Below are 26,838 nucleotides of genomic sequence, written 5' to 3'. Positions count from 1 at the left end.
AAGAAGAAAGAATTTTTAAAAATAAAAAGAATCACTTCATGTGGCCAAAAATACATGTAATTGGAGTTACTGATGGAGAAGAAAGATGGTTGGAACGATTTCCAAATATGATAGAACTACAAACTCACACATCCAAGAAGCTCAATGAACCTCAAGCACAAGAAAATAATACAATTACTCAAAACTTGTATTAAAGAAAAGATCTTAGAGTCAAAGGACAAAACTAGTACATATGTACAGGGGAACAAAGACAGGAATAAAAGCAGATTTCTCAATGCAAATAATGCAAGCGAGACAGAGGAACAATACTTTTAAATTACTAAAAGAAAAATCTGTCAATCTAGAATTCTGTATCCAGCAATAACTTCTAAAAGCAAAAGCAGAAAGAACTGATCACTAACAGATCTAAAATAAAATAGAAAAAACACCCATCAGGCAGGACAATAAAATCAGGTGAAATTATATATGTGAAGGAATGATTAGCAGCAAAATTGGTAACTATAGGTAAATATATAAAATTATTTTTTGTAAAGAATAAAATTATTTTTATTAAATATCTTTAAAATATAATTTACTATTTAAGGAAAATAACAATAATGAATTATGAAACATAACATATACATATACATATATGTGCAAAATATATGACAACACTATAAAGGCTAAGTGGGGAGAAATAAAGGTATACTATTATAAGATTCCCATACTATATATAGAGAGTGGTATAATAGCTTTAACAGTATACTATGTTATGTTGAATATGCATACATAAACACTATAGTAACCACTAAATTAAAATTTAAAAGATTTATAGTTAATAAATCAACAAAGGAAATGAAATGGAATCATAAAAGCACCCAATCCAAAAAAAGAAAAAGAATAAAAAGGAAACAAAGAAAGCTGGAAACAATAGAAAACAAGTAACAAGATGATAAACTTAAAGCTGCCCACAAAAAATATCACATAAAATATGAATAGTTTAAATACCTCAGTTTAAAGGTAACAAATCAGACTGGATTTTAAAAAAAATAATTAAAAAATGACCTACATATATGTTGCCTATAAGAAATACATTTTACATATACAGGCACAAATAATATAAAAGTAAAAGAGTGGAAAATGTAAGAGCAATCTAACACTAATCCTAAGAAAGCTGAAGTAGTTGTATCAATAACAGTAGATTTCAGAGCAAAAAATGTAACAAGGATACAGACAACAGTTTCACAGTGATAAAGAGACCAATTCATCAGGGGATCTAGTGATTCTAAATCCTTGTGTTCTTAATAACAGAGCTTCAAAAAAACTGGATAGAACTGGAGTAAAAACTAATAGAACTATAGGAAGAAATAGATAAATCCACAATTATTGTCAGAGGTTTCAATACGAAGGTCTCAAATATTGATACAACAAGACAGAAAATCAGAAAGGATTTAGAAGAGTTGAATGACATAATTAACTGATTTGATCTAGTTGACATTTAAAATAATATCCCATCCACAAAAAGCAGAATATATACTCTCTTAAAATGGACAGACCTGGAGCACTTGTGGCTCAGTTGGTTAAGTCTCTGCCTTTGGCTCAGGTCATGATCTCAGGGTCTTGGGATGGTGCCCCTCATCCAGCTTCCCCTCTCCCTCTGTCCCTCCCCTCTGCTTGTGTGTGTGTGCTCTTTCTTTTACTTTCTCTGCCTCTTAAATAATTTTTAAAAATAGAGAAAACCAGATTCAGAACCATAAAACCAGTCTCAATAGATTTAAAGTTACGTTCTTTGATATAGTGAAATCAAACTAAAATTCAATAACAAAAAGATGTCTGTAAAATCCCCAAATGTTTGGAAAATAAGTAACAAATATATAATAGTAAAGAATCCATAAATAAAAGAAGAAAACAAATGGGAAATTGGAACATACTTTGAATTGAATGAAAATGAAAATATAACTTATCAAACAGTGGTTAGCCACTAAAGCAGTAGTTAGAGGGAATATGTATATTACAAGGAAAATCTCAAATCAATAACCTCAGCTATTACCTTAAAAATGTGGAAAAAAGAGGAATAAACTAAATCCAAATTCGGCCAAAGAAAGAACAAAGACCCCAACAGAACTCAGTGAAACAGAAAACAATAGTAAAAACCAATGAAATCAAAGTTGATTGTATTGAGAAGGTAAATAAATTGCATAACCTGTAGCTAGATCGATCAGAGGAAAAAGAAAAGGCAAATTACCAAAATACAAGAATGAGACAGGATATTACTATAATTTCCACAGATATTAAAAGAATAATTATAGAATGTTATGAACAACTTCTTGCCAGTAAGTTTTATAACTTACACAAAATGGACAAATTCCTTGAAACACTCTGTATCCAACCAGACAATCAAATTGGTAGTTAAAACCTTTATACAGGGAAAGCTTGAAGCCCAGATCATTTCACTGGTGAATTCTACTAAATACTTAAGGGAGAAATATTATTAATTCTACCCAAACTCTTTTAGAAAATGGATAAAGGGGGGAAATATTTTGCAATTTATTTTGTGAGGGCAGAATTAACCCTGATAACAAAAATAGACAAAAGTATTACAAGAAAACAAGAGATCAGAATCTCTCACAAACATAGATGCAAAAATTCTAAACAAAGTTTTAACATATCAAACCCAACTCTCTCTCTCTCTCTCTCTCTCTCTCTCTCTCTCTCTCTCTCTCTCTCTCTCTCTCTCTCTCTCTCTATATATATATATATATATATATAGAGAGAGAGAGAGAGAGAATCCCCAGAGAGAATGCATCATGACCATGTGGGATTTATTTACTCTGGAAATGTAAGGTTGTTTCATCATTTGAAAATCCATCAATGTAATTTATCATATTTTTAATGTAATTTATCATATTAACAAACTAAGAAACATAAATTATATGATCATGGTCATAGACTCAGAACATTAAAATTCCATTTCTAATGAAAACAAAACAAAAATCTCTCAGCAAATAAGCGTTTAGTCTTTCATCACTAAGTATGATGTTACATAAAGAACGGACACTGTGCTAGGAGTAAGACCTGATTGCAAAGCCTGGCTCTACCAGGTACTGGTTGTAGGACTTTGGGGAAGTCACATCTCTTTGGGACTCACTTGGACTGTAAAACCAAGGCTGGTAATCGTTTGTAGAATGAAGTTAAAAAAAAATAATGTCAGTTGTTCCTTTGCCCCCCTCGCCCCCCAAAATCAATTTCAACAACTACCCATGCAGAAAAATACCTCCACGGAACTAAGGTTTCTAGATAAGGGATTATAGCACCTGGGTGAAGCAAAAAATGGGAAAAGCTATATTAAGCAGGTTAGGAAAGACAGATCCACTGTTGCAACCATCCCCCAAGACTGGACGTCTAATACAGAGAGAGAAACCCATCCCATGGAAGAAGGAGAGAGAAGTGTGTGTGCCTGACGTCACTACAAACCCCGTAACTACCCTGCTCCAGGCACCAGGCCAACTTCCTTGAATGTAGGTGGCTCCTAGCAGGCTCTTAGGACCCCAGGACCCTGGCTTGAGCCACCAACTATCAAGGCCCCAAAAACTTCCATGATGCCGGGCTCCCATGAACTCAGACTCCCAAACTATCCTGGTGCCTGCCAGTTCCAACAGGCCCAGGGGCAGTCCCTGTGGCCCAGGCTCCAGTTGGTCCCAGCGTTAGGCTAACTACCACAGACCCAGACTCCCAACCTGCCTTGGAGCAAAACCAGCCCCCACAGGGCCCACCTCCAGGATGGCACAGCTTCTCAGGTACGTGAGACATTCAGAACTCAAGGAGAACACTCAAGATCTATAACCATCCTACCACTCTTAAAAAGTCCCTTTCCTCATCTTCTTTATGCCTGAATCATTTCCAAATCCCTCTTCCTCAGAACTATCTCACTGGAGATATGTCTCACCAGAAAAGGCAATTCCTTGAATTTTTTTTTAATTTTTTTTTATTTATGAGAGAGAGAGAGAGAGAGAGAGAGAGAGAGAGAGGCAGAGACATAGGCAGAGGGAGAAACAGGCTCCATGCACCAGGAGCCTGACGTGGGATTCGATCCCAGGTCTCCAGGATCGCGCCCCAGGCCAAAGGCAGGCGCTAAACCGCTGCACCACCCAAGGATCCTTTTTTTTTTTTTTAATTCCTTGAATTTTTAAATTTCAGTCCCAGAGAGAATATATTTCAGACTCAGGATTCAAGCATGTGACCTATAGGCCTTTCCAAGCAGAAAAGGATAAGTCCTCTTCTGAATTAACTGACCCCTTGATAGAGGACTTGAACTCAGAGAATCAGAAATCCCTTTGGCTACAGTTTACTATCTTACCCTACTGAAAATCATATGGAAAAAAACAAACAAACAAACAAAAAACATGGGCATAGGCACCAGTGACAACCGCTAATGAAACCTCAAATGCCTTCCCACATCAGATGACAAGAAGTCTCCAAAGGCATTTGGAAAATCCATTCCTCACCTCCGTCACACTATCCCAACAAAATGCAAAGTCACAGGCTTCCTACTTACCTGTGTAGAGGTCCGTATCCGTATATTCATCCACTTTCTTATGCTGCAGAATATAGTCCGAGACCTTGGTCCCAATAGCTGGCTGAACATCCACCCACTCCAAGGAGACCACTGTGCTGGAGGGCTCTACTGTTGGGGACAGACGAAGCCTAGAGAGGGGGACAGGGAAGGTTGGTTGTTTGCCAGCCAGTACGGTCTGGGCCCCCAAAGAGTCTGCAGTGTCTCAGGATTAAAAGCACAGGGTCCAGCCTGCGCTCAAATCTGGTTTCAACCCACCAACAAGCTTTTTTTATGGACTTTGGCAACTTGGTATACCTCTCTCAGCCTGCATTTCCTTGTCCATAAAATAGGGATAACGAACGGCTACCTTTCAGCATCAATGTGGGATCCAGTAAATTAATCCAAGCGCACAATACATGCTCACAGAAAATTGATCAGCTTTCCATCTGTCTAAACTGTATTCTCAGTGATGCTTCATCATCAGTTGACAACGCCTTCGAACACAGTAGCCTCAGCCTTCCTGCCATTCTCTCCAGTCCCCCAACAGATCAGCTAACTTGTTAATATGCTTGAATCGATACTCCCTCGGAGAGGGCAGGAGTCCCAGCAAATCCTTTTATAAGGTAAGGCATAGCAGAATGATTGAAGGTTAGAACTGGAGAGGTCCTTAGAGGTTGAGAAGTACAATCACCTCATTTCACAGATGGGGGAGTAAGGTCCAGACGAGGAAAATTATTTGCAAGAAAAGTATTTGCAAGCTGGGGACAGAACCGTGATGGTAGTAACTTTGGTGTCCTCAGCCCAGTTCCTTCTCTCTTTCCACTACACTAAACCACACCTCTTCAAGAACCATCTTACAGCATAATCTACCCAACACACACACAGACATGTTAGGAAACTTTGGTTCCCCCATACTGGCTCCTGTCCCACTCTCCTATGCTCCTCACAGCACGGTCTTAATCCCACTCCCTCAGTCAAGATGACCTTCTCTTAATTCCTTGAAGGGTCAATTTCCCACATCAGGATTTTCACATGTGCTCTTCCTATTGTCTGAACTATGACTGTTACCATTTATTATCTGGAAAACTACTCTAACTCAGGTCTTTTCAGAGAGGTTTCCCTAAGTCCCTCCCCTCCAACACACCAACCCACATTATTTTCTCTTCCAGCACCTGTTTGTTTTTCTTTCATGTTTTTATTCACTTTCTAAACTGTATCATATTTTCCTGTTTTTTGCTTTGATATATGTCCCCTCACTAAATGGCCAGCTCCCTAAGGGCACAGACTGTCTTCTCCACTGATGAATTCCCCAATGTCTGACACATAGCAGGTGTTCAGAAATTATTTGTTGAATGAACGAAGTGATGTTCCTTTGAAAAGGTTCTACGCTCTCTTCATCTCAGTGGCCCCAATGTCCACTACAGGCACTGATAAAGCAATAGTCAGGGCCCTGTAAACCTCTCTGAGCAGTTGAGTGAGGAAGTAATGATAAATCCAGGTTAGCATTTTAAAAAGCCAGTTTCTATGCTGCCAAAACTCCCCGCTTTCTCAAAGAAGGAGGCAGGGCCCAGCAACTTCATCTGGTGACATGCTCTGGGTACAGAAGCAAGCCCTGGCCTGGGCTGGCAGGACAGAACTGGTGATTCCATGACAAGGGGTGGCCAAAGGAAGAGGACCATACATACGTACACTGGCTGCGGGAGGGGGCTGCAGTTGGGGAGCCCACTGGCATCAAAGGCGCTGAGGTCACATCTGCACCAGTCATCGATCACGTCCCCTTTCCCTGAGCACCAGTAGGAGCTCATCAGTGCACTCTTGAAAGCCTGGAATAAAGGAGGGCAGAAGAGATGATGATGACCATGGTGGAGAGATTGAGAGTGAAGGTTCCAGTGACCACAACAGCTGACCCAAGCTTCACAGCAATCCACCTCGGCACGGGACACCATCTCTCGTCCAAACACCTCACACTCTACCACCAGGTTCTCCTGTTTTGAGCCGTCGTTCTCTCCCCAGCAGCCAGAATGATCATTGAGGCGGGACAATATTAACAACAACCACTAAGAACCTCCTCTGGGGCCCAGATTAACTAATTTAACCTCATGCAATGGATATAATTATTATTAACATTATCATTTTCCCTTCTACCAATTGGAAAACTGAGACACACAGAAATAACTTGCCTGCGGTTCACAACCAGTAAGAGAGAGGGCATCTGATGAAAGCAGTGTGGCTCCAGACCCTGCCCCAACTCTTTTTTTTTTTTTAACTGAAGTATAACTAGCAGTGTTTCAGTAGCATCAAGTGTACAATGGAAGGACTCAACCATTCCTTACACTACTCAGAGCCTACCACAGCAAGTGTAGTCACCACCTGTTGCTGTGCTGCTTCTTGCACACGACTGACCATCTCACTTCCCTGCGTAAAGACCTTCAAAGGCTCCCCATGGCTCTCAGGATAAATTCTAAGCTCCTTACTCCAGCTCCTGACCACTTCCACGGTATCGTTGTTCACCACTCCTCTGATTTTTCCTTGCATGCTACGGTCCACCCTCATGCAACCATTAACATACCCACCAACAGAAAATTCCTGCTTATGGAAAACATGCTCTAAATTAGGAGACAACAAATTGCTTCTGTAAAGGGACAGATAGCAAATAATTTTGGCTTTGTGGCCAGGTAGTCTCTGCCATAGTGAGTTAGCTCTACCTTTGTAGCATGAAATCGATGTAGATAATACTTTAAATGAAGGGGCATGATTGTGTTCTGATAAAGCTTTATTTGCAAAGACTGGAAGCAGGCTAAGTTTGGTCTAGACAGTTTGCTGACCCTTGCTCTAAATTATGATTAACATCCTAGAGAATTGCAATGTGCCTCATTGTTTTTTAATTAAAAAAAAAAAAAACTTTTTTCTCCCTGCTGGAACATTCCCTGCCCCCTTCCCTGTACTCCAATTCACTCTTTTGGTCTTCAATGAAACATTCCTTTGCTCGGGGAACCCTACGTCTTGAGTTTCTTAAGCCTTGAATCATGCTCCTCTCTTGGACACCATAACACACTAAACACACTAGACCACACCTACTGTCACATTCCGTTGCCTGCCTTCCGCAACAGATTCTGACCGCACCAAGGGTACAGGCCATGCCTTATTCACACAAGCATTCTCACAGGACCTGGCCCAGATATCCAGTCAATATTTACTGAATAAATAAATGGACACTGAAAAACATCATTAGGCTCAGGCTCAGGTTTGGGTGTGCTTCGTGCTCTAGTCATTCCATTTACACCGATGTTTCAAGGCCCTGGGGATTCAGAATGTTTGACAGCTCTTTTTTAAACTTACGGACTTTAGAGAATACTAGTCTCTTACCCTTTTACCAGGAAACACACCCTATGTCCTTTCTTTTTCTTTTATGTTACTTTCTTTATACTTTTTAAAATGAAAGTTTCACGCTGCCTAGAACTATGGACACCTGGTTACCCAGGTGTCGTTTTGCAGCCTGCATTGTCAAAGACTCAGGTGTGGGGTGGCTCAGCAGTTTAGCTCTGCCTTCAGCCCAGGGCGTGATCCTGGAGTCCCAGGATCGAGTCCCGCGTCAGGCTCCCTGCTTGGAGCCTGCTTCTCCCTCTGCCTGTGTCTCTGCCTCTCTCTCTCTCTCTCTCTCTCTGTCATAAATAAATAAATGAAATCTTTAAAAAAAAAAAAAAAAAGATGGCAACCACCTGACTCCTCTTGTCATGCTGGCTGACCCCGTGGCAGGGCTGGGCTAGTATCTCTTTGAAAGGCTCACCATTAAGCACAATTCCAAGCCTCTGAAACTCAGTAGCTTAGAAGGACCCTCCCTGGCATCCCTCCTGATATAGGGGCTTCTAACTAAGTCTCTCCCTGCATCCAGTAGGCAGCTTTTTAACCACCCCAGACCCATTTCCCAAGTCCTGGGCTAAATGGACACAATAAAGCTTTTCAGAGGAAAAGGCAAACAAACAAACAAACAAAAAGAATGCTATTGTGTGAGCCTCCACCATATTTCCCTCAGTGCATCTGATGAGGAGACTCCAATATTACTGCTGAATGTTCTCACCCATATTCTCTGCTAGGAAATGAACAAATGATCTAACTTCTTCTGAATTAAGAGTAGCGACTAAAGAAATTTTAAAAAGAATTATAAAAGCTAATGTTCATGAAGCACCTATTACACAGTGTAAGTGTTTTAAGGGCATTGAAAAAAATATAATCCTCACAATGGTACTGAGATACAGATAGTATGACCTTCACTCACAGGTGAAAGAACTGGGCATTAGAGCAGTGAAGCGGTTTTCCCAAGATCACACAGCAATTAAATAGTGGAAGCAAAATCCCAACCCAGATCGCTGTGACTCACAAGCACAGCCCTTTTCTATTTAACCAAGTGGGGCAGTAGGGGTAAACCCCAACTAAGGTTGCCAGATTCAGTAAATAAAAATACAGGATGCCTAGTTAAAAATAAAATTTCAAGTGAATAAGAATTTTTTTAAGCCCATCTCTCTCAGCGTTTGCATATAAAGTACATAGGTCAGAGTGTGGCACACAGTAATCGCACTATTCCTACTACAAGTCAGAACCTATGTTGGAAATAAATGTCTGTTATTCAGTACGAGGTGGGGGGTGGGGAGGAGGTGAGGTCTCATGAGGACAGAAACCAAATGGGATCACGTGAGGTCATGCTGACTGAAGGACCTTCTTTTCCCTCCATCTGCAGGTTCCCTTTTACTAAAATTAACGTGCAGAATGGCTTCAGATTCCGTAACATCTCCAGCCAGCACTAAGGGCTTAATACTACAATGGTGAAATCCAGGGCCACGGGTGAAAGTGACCCAGATGGTAAGAGATGGCTTTGACTCTAGCAATGAGAGGAGAGAGAGAACATCCTGTTTTGTTTGTGTATGTGTTTTTGTTTTTGTGTGAGTGTGTGTTTTGTAATCAATAGTCGCTTGAGCTTGTGCAAAACAAAACAGGAAATCTCTCCGGACTTTGCGAGTTTCACCATCCAAGCTGCTCTTGGGAAGAAACCCTGCCTGGGAGTCTCCACATCTACTGGCTCTTCCCCAAACCATGAGGAACAGAATGGGGACTGGTGCAGTGGCCAGGCAAACCCTGGAGAGAGCACAAACACACCCTGATAAAAGGCCTACATCAAAGAGGGAGCCCTGGCTAGGCAGCAGAAGCCAGCATTGTGTCAGGACAGGATCACTCTTTCCTTATGTCTCCAGCCCTTGCAACATCCCATCCCGAATCCAATTCCATCCCAGGGGAGGAGAATCATAGAATGTTCCAGCTTCAAGGGACTCTGTAAATCATCTAATCTAATCCATTTGACAGATCAGATACAGTGGCTGGGAAAGGCAAGTGGGTTGGTCCAAGGTGAGGGAGCAGCTCTGTGATGAAATGATTCTATTCCTCCATTTAATCCTAAAATTACTCTTTGAGATGGACGTCCTATCCTCATTCACAAGTGAGCACGGAAGACTTGAACTGAAGTCCATCTGAATCCTGGCACCCTGGACCTTCCCAGGTCACACAGGAACCATAAATGCCAAGATTTCATCCAAAACATCCTTTTCAGCTGCTCTGTTTTAGATCACGTGCTTATGTGCTGTTTGTGTGCCTGTCTGCGAGTCCTTGTGCAAGTGTGTGTGCGTGTGTGTGTGTGTGTGTGTGTGTGTGTGTGTGTGCATGTTCTCAGAGGAAAATGAAACCTTACACTGGAGGCATTGTTGACTCCTGGCTTTGGAGTCAGCGAAGGGATTTAAGAAACAAATCCTGTACTTAAACACGGGTAAGGACTGCATTTGCATGACCATTGGTTTTCATAACAAAGAAATGCTTCCAACTTCTGGCTAATTAGCTAGCAAACCAAACAGGGCAGGAGGAGAAAACAGCCACAAAAATGTTAAGCAATCAAAATAAACTAGGATTTATTTCTGACTCGATGGTTACCTCCCCATTTGAACTTGCCTCATTTAAATTATTGAGTTATCCCTCTCTTTAAGCCTTAATTTCTCCATCTGTAAAATGAGGACACGGAAGATATATTTTTGAAAGTTTAGTTCAGTTCAGTAAACATTCACTGATCTTCCTACTCCATACCATCTGCTGTCTAGATGCTAAAAAATGAGTTGAACAAGACCCAGTAGCTAACTTCAAAGGACTCACAGTTTAATGGTGAAGACATAATCATAATAAATACTATTTATTCAAATGCTATGAAGTAATACACACAGGAGGCCTTTGGGAATACCAAAGAAGGGGGCTCTTCCAGCTATAAAATACCGACAATGTCTTAGCAATCTTAACTTTAATACTCTGTATTTGACTAAGATACTTGGGACCATCTATATAGAATGTCACTAAACCCGTGAATTAAATTCCATGCTCTGTATTTAGAATGACTTTATTTTTACAGTGCAAATCATACTCGGAGGCTGACTCCAGGTCTGTTATTTTTGATACTGAGATGATTCTGGTCTGTCTGACCAAAAAGCATGCCCTGAAGTCCTCACTCAAAGCTTAATGGATTTTGTTATCTCTACGGTGCTATTAAGATTGGTCCTGTGGCTGTTTGAATCTCCTTTCTAGGCGATTGTCGTAGCCTCTGGACTGGCCTTCAAGCTCCAGTGTCACCTTTTCCAGCACCTCCTCTCCCAGTTTTCTGTAACATCATGGCTGATTCCACCCTCTTGCTTGGACTCCTTCAAAGTCCCACCTCCTTCTGGTTAAAGCCTCTGCTTTTTAACCTGACATTCAAAATCCTTTGTTAATATTTCCCACTCATTTTTTCTCCTTTCCCCTTTACTCCCTGTCACTATTTTTTATATTCCCCAAATGAATGAGACCATATAATAATGTTTGTCCTTCTCCCATTGACTTATTTCACTTAGCAAAAATGAGTGGGAAATATCAGAAAGGGAGACAGAACATGAGAGACTCCTAATTCTGGGAAACGAACTAGGGGTGGTGGAAGGGGAGGAGAGTGGGGGTGGGGGTGACTGGGTGATGGGCACTGAGGGGGGCACTTGATGGGATGAGCACTGGGTGTTATTCTATATGTTGGCAAATTGAACACCAATAAAAAATAAATTTATAAAAACAAAACAAAATCCTTTGTTGTTCCGCCTGTGGCTCCTCTCCCAGGCTCTCCCCGCTGTACCCACTCTATGATCCCGCACAAGCCAAGCCTTCTCTCATGCTGTGCCTTTGTTCTAAAATACCCTTTCCCCATTTTGTTCTCCTTGCTGAATTCCAGGAAACTTTATGTCCCCCAGGACCCTGCCACACTTGAGAAATTCTGTCTCGACCTCCTCTCAATTTTCTCATTTCACATTTCCTTGCAATTTGCTTATTTATGTGTCCTTCTTGCTTATGATACTGTGAACTCCTCCAGGCTAAGGTAATGTATTTGATTAATCTCTGTGCCCCCAGCTCTAAGTAAAAAGGCAACACATATTAGGGTCTCAAAACTATGTGTTAGATTCCACAGATATGTAATAGGATGCTCTGCCAGTATTAAACTTATAAACTTGCCATTGTTTTTCTTTTCTAGCAAAAAAAAAAAAGATGATAAATGCAACTGGTCACCATAAAAAGACTAAATCTCCACAAAGCCACTGAAGGTACATTTGGGTGGGGTATGGAAGTAGAATCTCATCTGGAGACATTTAGAATTAGCAATTGGAGGTAAGTAGGTTGATAGCTTTTTGCCAGGGGAGCAATTTGGTCTAAAGAATCTCCTACGTCTCTAGAGAAAGATGGGAGGAAGAGAGATGGGGGTGGTTGACATCCTACCTTTGTAGGGAGACTAATTACTGAGCCCATGCCATACATGTGACTGGTCAAGAGGGACTAGGATTTATGAACATAGGAAGGATTGAAGAGGAGATCATGGTAGTGTTTGTGTGGAAGCAGAATTAATAGTATCCAGCTCAACCTGGACCTCTGGGACAGACCCTCTCTGGGCCATTTGCCATCCAGTCATCAGCATACTCCCTAGTAGCAGCTGCAGGCGATGCCAACCACTCATTTCTCTGGTAGTTACAGGAGTTGGAGGCCAGGGAGCGGAGCCCCCATTCTTTGGGAAGAGAACCAAAGATGTTGGCATGTCCTGACCTTGAGGAGATTAGTTGGTCATCTTGTTACAAATCAATGACTGCAAAATTAAGCAGCCTGTGTGTAAACACATTTGGGAGAGATGTAAATAATGTTAGTTGACTTAAGTCTTCTTATTCACGAACAGAGCAGGAAGGCAGGGATAGTGACTTTAAATCATGACCCTCGATATCTCTGACATTTCCTTTGTCATGTAGTGGGATCTAGGTTCTCTCCCCTTGGGTCCAGGCTCTATAAATGCAACCAAAAGAAGTACTACTGCTTCAATTTCTGGCCCCAGGCCTTAAGAAACTGGCAGCTTCCACATAATGTCTCTGGGGATACTCACTCTTGGAGCCCAACCACCATGCTGTGAGGAAGCCCAGACCACATGGAGAGGCCATGTGGAGGTATTCCAGCCAACAGAACTAACTGAGGCCCCAGCCAACAGCCAGGGTCATGTGTCAGATATGTGAGCATGGAAGCCTTTGAGATAACTCCAGCTATATCCACCAGCTGATTGCAACCACATGAGAGAGCCAAGTAAGAACTATGAAGCTCAAACCCAGATCCATTAGAGAGACTAATAAAATGATCACCGTTGTTTTAAGTCAACAATTTCTGGGATTCCATGGCAATACGTAACTGGGACAGCAGGTAATTCACCTCTGAACAATCCTGAAAGATTGTTTAGAGGAGGTAGCAACTAGGAAAGAGTCCAGCAAAGGGAATTAGAAACCGTAGACTACATACATATCTCAGGAGCTAGAGGGCTCTAATGTGCATACACGCATACGCAATGCCACAGATCCCTGGTATGTCCAATCTAGAAGAGCCCTAAAGGTGATAAATTACCTTTGCAGTTTTGCAAGCTAAGAGGGCCAAAGAGGGGAGGAGATTTGTCCGAGTTTACGCCACAAGAATCTGAGAGAATAAACCAAGATTTTCATATCAATAACCTTCACTACATGAGGCTGCCTACATTTGGATCTGGCTTCAAGCTACTCATCTATTATGCTGCTAGACAGGAAACAACCATACTGACAATACTTACTGAGAATGTACTGAGTTCTTTAATACACATTATCTTATTTAATCTTATGGCTACCTTATGAAGCAGATTCTGCTGTTACCATCCCCATTGTACAGATGAAGAAACTGAGGTTCAAAGGGTGAAGTGGCCTAGTCAGAGTCAGCAGCTATAAAGTGGTAGAATGACAACTTGAACTCCAGTTACATTTGATCCTGAAGCCCATTCTCTCAGCCACAACCATTATGGGCAAGTAACATTCTCACTGACGAGAGGACATTTATTGAGTGCTTACCACAAGCTGAGCACCCTTACCCTTTCCATGTATTACTCCTCGCAATAGCTCTAAATACATTAGATATATCAGCTCATGCAGTGAAACACCAAGACACCTGCACCCCGATGTTTCTAGCAGCAATGTCCACAATAGCCACACTGTGGAAGGAGCCTCGGAGTCCATCGAAAGATGATGGATAAAGAAGATGTGGTCTATGTATACAATGGAATATCACTCAGCCATTAGAAACGACAAATACCCACCATTTGCTTCGACGTGGATGGAACTGGAGGGTATTATGCTGAGTGAAATAAGTCAATCGGAGAAGGACAAACATTATATGGCCTCATTCATTTGGGGAATATAAAAAATAGTGAAAGGGAATAAAGGGGAAAGGAGAAAAAGTGAGTGGGAAATATGAGAAAGGAAGACAGAACATGAGAGACTCCTAACTCTGGGAAATGAACAAGGGGTAGAAGAAAGGGAGGTGGGGGTGACTGGGTGACGGGCACTGAGGGGGGCACTCGATGGGATGAGCACTGGGTGTTATTCTATATGTTGGCAAATTGAACGCCAATAAAAAAAAGATATACCAGCTCATTGAATTTTCCCAACAACCTGTCAGGTAGGTAGAATTATTACGTTCCCTTTTACATTTGTGCCCAAGGTCATAGGGCTTGTCATGGGGACACAGTCAGGATTTGAACCCAGGAACTCTAGCTCTAGAGCCTGTGTTCTGAAACATGAAGCCTCCAAATACAAACTTTGATGGAGACAATCCATGTTTTCTTTTTTAATGTTATTTACACCCCTGAATCCTTCCACCCTTAGTATATATTGTGATCTCTCACTGTATCCATGGGAATAGACCTATGAAAATACCGTGTGTAATTTCCATTTTTGTAAGTCAAATGTCAGCAATGTCCCATGGCTCAATGTAATAGCAGCCACAGGCGTGAATAAAATTCCACAGGAAGAGGATATAGAGCATGAAAAAAGTCAAGTGCCTAAGACAGCAGAACCCCAGGGGCTCTACCCTTTCCTGACTAACTTGCTATGTGACCTCAGTAAGTCATTTCCCCTCTCTTGGCCTTAATGTCCCATAATGTCTTCGACTTGTATATACACTCCCAAGCATTGCTGGTTCTGATAATTTTCTGATTCATGTCCTGGATTTTACTTTTTCTCTAAACTGCCCACAATTTCCCCATCCTAGACATACTGTCTGGGATCCTTTAAAAGTTCTTACCAGCAGACAAATCTAGGGAGACAGTAAAAGGGTCAGTGATTGGCAGGAGCCGGGTGAAAGGAAAGCACAGGATTTTAGGGTAGTTGAACCATTTTGTATGCTACTTGGTGGATATACATCATTATACATTTGTCAAAACTCAGAATGCACACCAAGAGCAAACCCTCGTATAAACTATGGACTTTGGCTGATAATGATGTGTCAGTATAGGTTTGTCAATCGTAACAAATGTTCCAGTGCAATTTGAGATTATGATTGGGGGGGAGACTCTGCTGGACGGGGCGGTGTGGGGGGCACGAGTACAGGAATGCTTTGTACTTCATGTCCTATTTTGCTGAAAACCTAAAACTAATCAAGAGAAAATAAAGTCTGTATTTAAAACCTCCTGCCAGCTAGCATGTTTTTCGTAGAAAAGGTCTCACCAGACTGTGAGCATCCTATGGATGGTTTTTGAAGAAAGAGAGGTATGAGCATGAAGGGAAGTGAGAGATATTAGCCATATCCTTATTCTACCCTGATGCTCGAAACTTCCTATGCCTCCCAACAACTTTCGGATGTGCAGATCTTACGCTCTGCAGTAATCCCTAGAGATGAGCAAGTATAGAGTCAGAGAAGACAGCAGCCCAGTGCCCCCCAAATAGAACACAATAGAGCTGAGTCTCTAACTTCAAATCCCAAGCTTTGGCCCCTGACTTCTCTGGTCCCATGCGTCCTTTTCAGCTTCTGTATCAGATCCCCCTATTCACAAGGCGACACAGCGAAGGAACTCTGGCAAGAACCCGTTTCCTATATGAGAAATTGTGCAGCTTAATCTATGGCTCTATAAATCACAGAAATGACACCTAATTTCCCCTGTCAGGATCAACTTCTCTTTTCAAGCCATTCTCCCCTGAATGATGAGAGCCCAACAGAACAGCTTGTTAATCTGGGTGACAGGGGGAAGACATTTAAAGCCAGCCAAACCCCCCTCTTGCCACACTTACTTCTGCTAATGAAAAAATATTAGAGAAATAAATATACAACCCACTGAGATGCTCCTGCGTGGGGCACTGTCAGCTGTCTGTTTTTCAAGATGTACAGAGACAAGATGATGAGGTTATATGATCCTCGGGCAAGGAGCTATTTTTCTTGTCAGTTCACCCGTATTTCAGTTCCCATCCATCTCATCTAAAGAATAAAGTGCTAGGTTTCAATGCATTAAAAATAACAGTAAGCATTTTTGAGTATACCTATATGTCAGGCACAGTGCTCAGTGCCTGCCAGGAAGAGAAGCATCTTATTTGGACCACCAGGCCATGATTTGGGCCCTCCTATCACTGTCCTTATAGAGAGGGCAAGACTGAGGCCCCAGAGAGTTTGGGTTCTTTTCCGATATTACATAGCCAGTATTTGGCAGAGCAACATTCAAACTCAGCTCCTCACATTCCTAAATGTGTCATCACCACGAGCTAATTTAATCTTCAGATAAGCCTATAAATTAATTAGGTTGTACTATCTCCATGAAATCTTTGAAAACGGTTGAAACGTAAACTTTGGGTCATGTATGATCAAGTGACTTGAGCAATGTCACAAACCTAGGATACTTCGGAGTTACGATTCAAACGCCAAACTGATTCCCAACACAGGATATCTCTTTCCTGCCCCATTTTTCTTAAATAATGAAGATAGGTGGGGGTTGAGGTGCATGGTGTAGTCTCAGGACAGGCCAGGGTGACCAGGTAGCCTTGTTCTCTTCAGTCCTAAGTCCTTACTGGCCAGAACAACACTCCAAAGTGTGTTTCCAGGAATATGAGTTCAATGGGATGCTAACTGATTTTAAAGTTCAAAAAAAAAAAAGGCGGGGGAAGGTGGTTGGAGAGGTTGTCTCTGTGGTCATAATAAACTTGGAAAAGACTATATTAAAAAGACAGATTTCTCTACATAGAACTTTTCAGGGCCATTCATATATTAATGGTCAATGGGAAACCCTAAGGTAATGCATAGAAGGAAGCATTTTCCAAACATCTTTGTCCATGGAACCTTTCCCCCCCCCCTCACATGGCACCCAGGAATCTGATACTTGGCAGAGTCTCCTCCATATTGTGCTAATCTAGATTCCAGGCTGGACACAAAGCTCTCTGCCAAGAGTGACTCAGGATAGAGAGCTCATCCCAGCCCTGTCTGTAAGTAACTGTGTAACTTTGGCCAAGTCGGTCTCCCTCTCTGGGACTCAGTTATCTTGTCTATAAAATAAGGGTGTTGAATATTTTTATTGCAGAGGCTCTAACCTTCTGGCAACACCATGAGTGCTAGAAGTATTTGTAACTCCCACTGATGCTGCTCCAACTCCTGTTGAATCTTCCCTAGGCATCCCGCTCAGGTACTTGCAGACTAGGCCCTGGACCGAACTGATGACCTGAGCCCTCCATGGTTGGCCTCCTGGCCACAGATTGTGGGACATCCCACTTGGTGGCTATGAGTCATTTGGATGCCTTTGTGCTGATGTCAGGCCCCTCAAATCTCTGCTTCTCCTTCCAGCATCACCTCTTGCCACTCCTCTTTTTAGACTCCATTCTCTAGCCATGTTTTCTCACCTTTAGCCATTTATATGCTATTTCCTCTCCTGGAACTCTTCCTCCATCTCATAATCTCCCCCATTGATTAATCTATCAAGTCTCAGCTTGGAAACCACCTCTCGCAGGGAACATTCCTCGACCCTCTCAAGCTGGAATACACCTCTTCCTTTGTAACACATCTTCTCCCACCTTCCCCTATCATAAAACTTATTTTACTGTGTGATATTTTATTGTCTGTTTCATTGCGTATCTGTCTCTCCTTATAGACTCTACAAATTGAGGTTGGAGCCCTCCTGTCTGCTTTGTTTATTATTTAATCCATAGCACCTGACATAGAGTAGGGGCTCCGTAATTAATTAATCAATTAGTCTATGATAAATTAATGAATGTTAAGAACATCAAGTTATGATCTTGTTGTATCTCTTATCCTTTTGGCCTTAACTTAGAAGATCTCTCCTCTGCCGAGGGCCTTAGGGTAATTCTGTGTTCTTAACCTTTTCCATGCTCCTATCACATGCCAACTTTACTTCTAAGACTAGCTAGCCTACGAGATCTAAGAGCCAAAGCTCTCAACATTTAAAAACCTTCCACATCTTCCAGTAAAATGTGGAAGGGTATTTTCACCTTTTCTCACAAAACATACCAAATATCCAGAAAGGACTAGTGCAGAATTACTTGGAAGTCTCTTTCTTAAATATGTATACAAATTGCATATTCTACTCTACAATACATTTGAGTTGGATTTACTATTAAAACAATGATTTCCCCCCCCAAAAAAAAATGTTTCTCATAGTGTGATCTTTGAGCCTCTTCTTTTATTAATGACCTGAAGCACTTACTAGAAACTCAGATTCCCGGCAAAACTCAGTCACAATGAGCCAGAATCCTGGGAGAGATGATCCAGAATTGGATTTAATGTACTCCCAGGTGATTCTTATAGACTATTAGTTCAAGAGTTCCCTGTCTCTTTATCATGTGGCTTTGGGTATATTTTGGCATACCGTAGTGTATCCCTCTAGGTTAAGGTACTTCAGCTTGAGAATAAAAACCTACAGGATTTTTTTTTAATAGATATCATTCAGGTATCAGATACAATGAACAGTTTGGCAGTCATATTTGAACTAAATAATCCTGTTGCTTTATCCAAGGGTGGTGGGACCAAAATTCATCACTTGGCCTAACCTGGACCAATTAGGGTTTCCTGTCCCCAGCCCCAGCTCCGGGAATTAGATTCAAATGGTCATTGGTCTGTGAGTGCTTGAACTGGCATGAGATATAAAGCTAGACTTGGCTGCAGGGTCTTGGCATGTTGAGCTGCATTCACAGAGACCAGAAAATGTCAGGAAGGGAGTTAGAGAAAGAGAGAGACGCAGAGATGGCAGGCTCCAGAGGTACTACTGAGAGTAGCTTCCTAGATGCTGGGGGCTCTGCTGTGTTCTCTGCGCTTGGGTTACATGAGACATCAATTATAATATTTTCTCCACTTTTTCCTTAAAATGTTTCAGTGGGTCTCTACTTCCTACCAATGAAAGAGCTTTGACCAAGAGGAGTATAAATGCTCTGTTCTTGGCCTGGCCCAAAAGGCCCTTCTCCCACAAATGTGTCCAACAACAAGCCTCATGTCCCACCACTGCAGTCTGCCCCAGTCCTACATACCAGTGACACCAAACCACTTGTCATAGACCAGACAAGTAAGAAACTTTTGTCATCCTAGAAGGCCTTTCCTCCATTCTACCGTTAAGACCCACTACTACTGCCGTCTTCTCTGGAAACCCCTTTCTGATTTCCCAGCAGAACTGAAGGCTTCCATTGAATCTTGAACAACATATCTGAAGTAAGATATAATATTTCACTGAATTATTTATTTATATGCCTATCCTCTCCACTGAAATTTTCCTTGCCTTATTTTACCAGAAGCTCCTGGCCCAGGATAGGTACTTCATAAATGTCTTTTGCATGACTAAATGTCATGCAGATGAGTGGCCAACTGAGGAATAGAAGACTGAGAGCGCTTGGGATGTCTAATCTATGTTATCCTAGTAGACCTTCTCAATCACCAGGGCAATAGATTGTGCTTACATTTTTCCAAACTATCTCCAAACCATTTGTCCTGCCTGTCACTGAGCTGATAGCAGTTGTGAAAGTGATGAATAGCAGACCAATTATGAGCAACAGGAAACATCAGTTATAACTCCAGGGAGAAGACACAGCCATATCAGTAGCCTCATCCATCTAATCATGAGTCATCTTCCCAAGGCATCTTGCCTTGTGACCTTGAACTGCCAAGGGCTTCTTAGTCTTGTACAAATCCAAGTTCTTCAGAGAACAGCTCCTTCTCTCAGCCTGTCTCCTATAAGGCGTTGCTCCTGGCCCACTCAGTCCTAGAAGGGAAAACCTGGATGGAACTCACACTTTTCCTAAGGGAAGCTTTTAGCCAAGGCTCCCAGCCCCACCCAATAGGCAAGACCTGCCTTCTAAGGCCCACTGTCCTTTGACAGATAGTAACTCCTCTCCCTTGTGGTGAGAACATCTGGAGATGGGAGGCGGGTGGGAAGGTTTCAAGTGGAAGATTTGTCCAAGATTGTGGAGTTTGTGTCGCTAAATGCTAGCTTAAGTTAATGGTGAGTTTCTGAGTAAAGGACTACAAAATTTCTCTTCCGTGGCCACTGGTGACCTCACTTTTCCAGCACGCCCATTTTCCCTTAGGAGGCATCTAAAGGATGCAGTCGTTCCAGCTGAGAAGGATTCCATGGTTGGGCCTGTGGGCGGGGGCAGGGAGAAAAAGGTCAGAGGACAGAAGGGGATGCTCAGTCTAGACAAAAACTAAGTTTATCTTTGCCTTTGAAAGGGAGACTTAGAAATTTAGCAGGAGAGGTTATAAAAAGGGAGAGTCCTATCCCATTCATTGTAGTCATATTTCCATCATGGTATATTGAGACTCTGCAGTCTAGATCCCTGAACCCATAAAATGATGTTATACATCCTGGAGGGACAGGACATGGAGGTTAAGAGTATGGTCTTTGGAACCAAATCCCTGGATTCAAATTTTAGGGTTATCACTAAGCAAACTAATAAAGGGACTTCAACTCTCCATGTTTCTTTTCCACATGTGTAAAATGGGGATATATTGCCTACAGAAAGGAATGTTTAAGGATCATTTATAAAGTATCTAAAATAATGCCAGATCCATGCATGTGTCTACACATGTAATATATATTTGACAATTAGATGAATGTTGACAAAGCTCTAAATTTGGATATTTTCTACATGGAAGCAACATAATTATTTTGAATTATTATTTATTATGAACATAATGAAGTTATTACTTATGATTATTTATAGACAAAAGTTATTCTAGGCACATCTATGCTCAGAATAATTCTTATTCTTGTTAATTATTTTTTCAATGGGGAAAAAATAAATCATTAGAACCAGCTGCCAAAAAGACGTTAAGCTTATCTTTGCCTTTAGAGAGGTATGCCTTTCTGAATTTCTGCGAACTGACTACCCTTCTGTTTTTTTTTAATCAACGGATTTCTGAGGGTAAGGCAATAACTCTTAACTATACACCTACTCTTGCTGGATGTTTCATCAGCATCAAGAACAGAAGCAGAAAAGACAAGGAAGAAAAGAAAGAGAAAGGGAAAAGTTGAAGATGAAGAAAGAGGAAAGAAGCTGCAACTAATATTGATCAAATTTTTAATCATACTAGGCACTGCTAAGTGACTTATATACATAATCGTACCTAAGCTAGCAATAATTCTATGACTTACATGATCTTCATGCTATCTTCATTGAGATTCTGAATAATTAAGTTGTATCTTCATTGTATGTGACAAAACAAGAATATAAGCCTACGTCATTTTGATTCTTGAACCTTCTTTTCTTTGCATATATCATATTATGTTATATCCAGAGCCATCCTAGGAAGTAAATCTTCTTACAGATAAGACAAGGGAGCTCAGGCAGGACAAGTCACTTGTGCAGTACTATCCAACCAGTAAGAATAAAATCCAAAATTCAAATCTAGATCTCATTGACTCCAAAAATTGGATCTCAATGACATTTCACTGGAATGCCTCAAAATCTCATGATGAGCCTGTTTTGCCTTGAATATAAATAATACCCTCCTGAATATGAAATGTGTATAAACATATATATTTATATACACTAATATAATATAATATAATAATATAATATAATATAACATATACACACACACTACACCAATATATACCTACTTATAAGAATGTGTATATATCTATACTTTCTCCAGATTCCTTCAAAATAAATATCTGAAAATTTGAGAAAAAAACTATGAAAGAAGCAACACAGAGGCATGGGCAGAGCCCCACTAAATGTGTACCTCAATCCCAAAGCAGTTACCATACTTCCATTTCCTGGTATTCCCTTCATTTTTTTTTTTTTGAAAGGAAGTAATAACTTCTGGTAAAGATTCAGGATGAGCAAACTAAAGTCAGGGAGTCAAGTCAAGCTCTTTTAAGAATGGATTGATGCTTCTCAGAAAGAATTGAGAACAGGATTTTGGATTGAGTTAACAGGTCATCAATCACTTCATACGTGTTAGAATGGCCATTATAAAAAAGAAAAGAAGTAACAAGTGTTGGGGAGGCTGGGGAGAAAAGGGAATACCTGGGCACTGTTAATGGGAATGTTAATTGGTGCCGTGACTATGGAAAACAGTATAGAGGTTCCTTGAAAAATTAAAAATAGAACTACTACATGAGCCAGCAACTTCAATTCTGGGTTACTTATCCAACCAAAGAAAATTAAAATAGATAATTCACCCCAATGTTCGCTGCAATATTATCTATAGCAGCAAGATATGAAAACAATCTAAGTGTCCACTGATGGATAAATGGATTAAGAAAATATAGTGTGTGTGTGTGTGTATAGAAACACACACACACACACAAATATCATTTAGCCATAAAAAAATAAAATCTTGCCAGACAAACATGGATAAATTTTGAACACGTTATGCTAAGTGTTCAAAAGACACTTATGCTTAAAGACAAATACTGTATGTGGAATCTTGAGGGGGAAAAAAGCTCATAGATAGAGTTTTCTCAGAGGCAGGTGATAGGAGTGGAGAAAATGGGTGAAAGAGGTCAAAAGGTAGAAACTGCCGTTATAAAATAAGTATGTTATGGGGATGTCATGTACAGGTTTGCAACTATAGTTAGTAATACTGAATTGTATACCTAAAAGATGCTAAGAGAATTAGACCTTAAAAGTTTCCATCACAAGAAAAGAATTATAACGATGTGATGATGGATGTTAATTATTAGCTAGACTTATCATGGTGATCATTTTGCTATGTGCACAAATACTGAATCATTATGTTGTGCACCTGAAACAATATACCATTATGCATCAATTACATCTAGGAGCATGAAGAGGAGGTCTTTGTTGAGCTTTGAGACAAGAACTTCAATTAGATGGCGGAATAGCTTCCAAGCTGAGAGGTGACTGAGAGTTGAAAACAGAGCACATGTTTCACCACCAAGGAAAAGTGAAGAAAAAGAGAGTGACAGGAAAGACTGTAGAATCCAAAAAAAGGTCATTTGATGATAAAATAGGCTTGTCTATGTCAATGTGTAGAGGAAGGAGCCAATGATGAGGCAGTCTCTGCAGCTTATATGCTGAGACTACAGGCTGTAGAACCAGACAAACATGTTTAAATCCTAGTTCCGTAACTATTGCCGTGTGACATTGATAAGAGATTTCTCCTTCTGAGCTTCAGTAAGCCCACCACACAAAAGTTAAGTTTCGAGTGCTTACTCTACACATGACACTAAAGACAGAAGGACAAATCTAGAAAGAAGCAAGAGACTTGAATTCCACCCTTATTTCTATAGGCAAGTGATGCAGTCTCTGTGTGTTCTAACTCTTCATAAATCATCATTAAGAAGGACAAAAGACATTCTGGAGGTTTTTTTCAGAGGCTCATAATCAAGATGGCTGGTATAAAAAAACTAAGTCAGAATTAAGAATAGACTTATTTGATGGGAAGTTATTGAAGGAGCAGAGGATGTTTGCCAGAACTAAGATCTAAATAACTGAAAGACTGTCGCTTAAAACTGAGAGGACAGATGTGCCACGCATTGCTGCTAAGCACCTTACCTGGATTATTTTAGTTAATAATCTGTTATTTTAGTCACTTTAGTTGGAAACAATTCTATAAACTAGACACGGTTAATCCCATTTCACTGGTAAGAAAACAGAATCCTAAAAATTTATATGCCCCAAAACGCAAAGGGATTTTGCAGCAAAGCTGATATTTGAACCTTCATCTCTCTGATCCCAAAGTATATGCTCTGTCCAGTAAGTCAATGAGTAAGTCTATTTCAGTATTGTTTTGATGAATGGAACTAGAAACAAGAGGAGGAAATATATAGAAAAATGTTTCGACTCAATAAACAAAACATTCTAGTAGTAAGTGAACAAGCTGCTTAGGGATTACTAGGCAAGCTTTACACAGAACATTCAAATGTAGACTCTTGTAGGGTACAGTGGGAAAGATTTAAGCAATAGACTAGGGTAGGACTAGATGCCAGGATAATCCCTTCCACTTCTGAGTTTTCCTGCTCTTTCTTTCTCATGGCATTGTGATCATAAAATAATGAAATCTGGAAAAGGAGACGTTGGAAAGCAAAAGGATGAACGGGAGGGAGAAGACAAGTAAGAGCCTGTCTATACTCCACTTACTATGTACCAGGCAGAAAGCTAAGCATGTTAGAAGCCCACCTCATTTAATAAAATAACCTGAGAAATTAGGTATTATTATTATTATTATTATTATTAACCCCAACCACACATCTGAGGGGACTAACTCTCAGAATTCCTTGCCAAAAGTCACATAGAGGAAAAGGAACAGCCAGGACTTAATGACAGATTTGACCATCATCGAAAACAAACACTTCACTACTAGATTAGAAAGCTCAAGTTATTCTATTACATCACCTTGGTCTAGGGGTGTGTCAATACTGGTTGCGGGAGACTGCCAACAAATCAAGCCTGGTCAAACTACTAGGTACCTAACTACCAAGTTATAAGAAATAGAGGGGCAGGGGACCATATTAAATGATACCATGGGGATGCAATGAGCAAAATCCAGGCTGTGGGGAATGCTACTAGACAAATTATCTGGTTTTCTTGGTAAAATAACACAAGGAATAAAAAGAGAGAGAAAGGAAGGAAGGAGCCTATAGATTAAAAGAAACTTATCAGCCAATCACGATGTTTGGATTTTATTTAGATCCCATTTTGAACAAATTTGTACCAAAAATATAAGACAATTTGTTAAATGTGAGCAATGACTAGATATTTGATGGTACTGAAGAACTGTTAATTTGGAGAACATAGTAATGACAATGGTATTGAAGCTATATTTTTAGCCCTTATCTCTTGGACTTTAACATTTACACATAAAATTCCATAATGTTTGAGGTGAGACATCAGGTGACATAGGCTTGGTATGAGTTGGTCACTGTTGTAACTAGAAGGTGAGAGCTACGTGGAGGTTCATTACACTAGGCTCTCTGCTCTTGTATACATTAGAGTTTTCTAAACTAAATTGTTTTGGGTTGGATAGCAGAAGACCCAGGGGTTTAACAGTGTCCTCCAAAATGGGTAAGTGTGGAGATGAAGCTGAAAGAGAAAGGAAACATGTGGTCCCAGGAGAGGCCCCATTCTTCAAGGGTTTCTCCTCCTCTCAGGACCTGAGTTTATAGCTTGGAACCCTTCCACTCAGAAATACCAGGGGTGACATGATTCTCTTGACCAGAAAAGCCACTGCACAGACTGACCATAGTGGTACAAACTCATGCTGCTTTCAGCCGCATCTGCCTGGTGAATTGTGAGACACATCTGGAACGACTTTTTGGTTCTTAGAGAGAAACAGAGAATTGAGTAGAGCTGTTTGTGAATTCTTCTGGGCCCTTTGCATCACTGCTGACTGAAGTTCTCTAATGACCCAAGAAGAGCTCCTGGTGAACAGGGCTAAACTCCAGGAGGGATGGGGCCTACAGCTTGCTCTGTTTCTGGAAGCCCAACACTGCCCTGGCTTGGGGGCGGTCTTTGCATGGTCGTGTGATGAATAAGTGGTTGTGGGTGAGCTAGAAAAGGGTTCTGCTATGTGTTAGCCTTTGGGAATTCAAGGGGTGGCACCTATCCTCTCTGATCTTCAGTTTCCTTATCTGTAAAATGAAGATAAACATTGCTACCTTCATAGGCCTATCGAGGGGGTTAAGGGGGCCAGTGTACCTGAAAGCACCATATAAGCATACCAGTGTAAGTTGATAACTCATTCACTTTTCACTCACACATTCATCTATACACATTGGGAATTTATCGAACTTCTACTGAGTCAGGCATGATACCAGAAGCTGCTGGTGCAATGCTGAGTGAAAGTTTGCCCAGACCCTGGCCTTAGGGAGTTTACAGGACAATTGTTTGACTCAATATCAGGTAGGATATCCTAGAAGTGAGGGAAACAGGGTGCTTGCGATCACTGAGCAAGCTGTTACTGGGAATGTTCAAACACAGACTCGACTACATTTGCAAGGTATCAAGAAAGGAATCAAGAAGTAGACTAAGGATGGACCAAATGCTTGTATAATACTTTCATTCCTGAGTTTACCTCTCTTCCTTCTTTACTGGCACTGCTATCACCATAAAATAAAATAATAAAATGTGAAGGAGGAGGAGACATAGGAATTAATCTATTACAAAACATAGAAGTTTAATTAGAAATTTGAGGTGTGTGTGGGTGGCTCAGTCAGTTAAGTGCCTGACTCTTGATTTTGACTCAGGTCATTGTCTCAAGGTTGTGAGATGGAGCCCCATCTCACATGCATGCATGGAATCTGCTTAAGATTCTCTCTCTCCCTCTCTCTCCACCACTCCCCCCATTCACAAGTGCACTCTCTCTCTCAAAATAAAATAATGATAATTAGAAACTTTGATAACTGCCATGGGAGAAAGATAAAAAGACTCACGAAAGTACATAAATGAATGGGGAGCTTATCAAATCCAGAAGCTTTGGAGGCA

General features: G+C 40.9%; 1 protein-coding gene across 2 annotated transcripts in view; it reads right to left on the bottom strand.

Moving 5' to 3' along the window:
* The window catches only part of ASTN2 (astrotactin 2), a 227,695-nt gene that overhangs the window by 145,859 nt on the left and 54,998 nt on the right, over nt 1-26,838 (bottom strand). For both annotated transcript variants that reach the window (XM_055301660.1, XM_055301661.1), the window contains exons 3-4: nt 6,224-6,357; nt 4,535-4,683 (exon numbers count right to left, since the gene is read on the bottom strand). In XM_055301660.1, coding sequence (XP_055157635.1) covers nt 4,535-4,683; nt 6,224-6,357 — 283 coding nt within the window. The remainder of the gene's footprint in view (nt 1-4,534; nt 4,684-6,223; nt 6,358-26,838) is intronic.

Source organism: Nyctereutes procyonoides, unplaced genomic scaffold (assembly GCF_905146905.1).
Source record: "Nyctereutes procyonoides isolate TBG_1078 unplaced genomic scaffold, NYPRO_anot_genome, whole genome shotgun sequence".
In the NCBI taxonomy this organism is placed as follows: domain Eukaryota; kingdom Metazoa; phylum Chordata; class Mammalia; order Carnivora; family Canidae; genus Nyctereutes; species Nyctereutes procyonoides.
The sequence above is the reverse complement of the archived record's forward strand: the minus strand, read 5'-3'. Positions and strand labels throughout refer to the sequence as shown.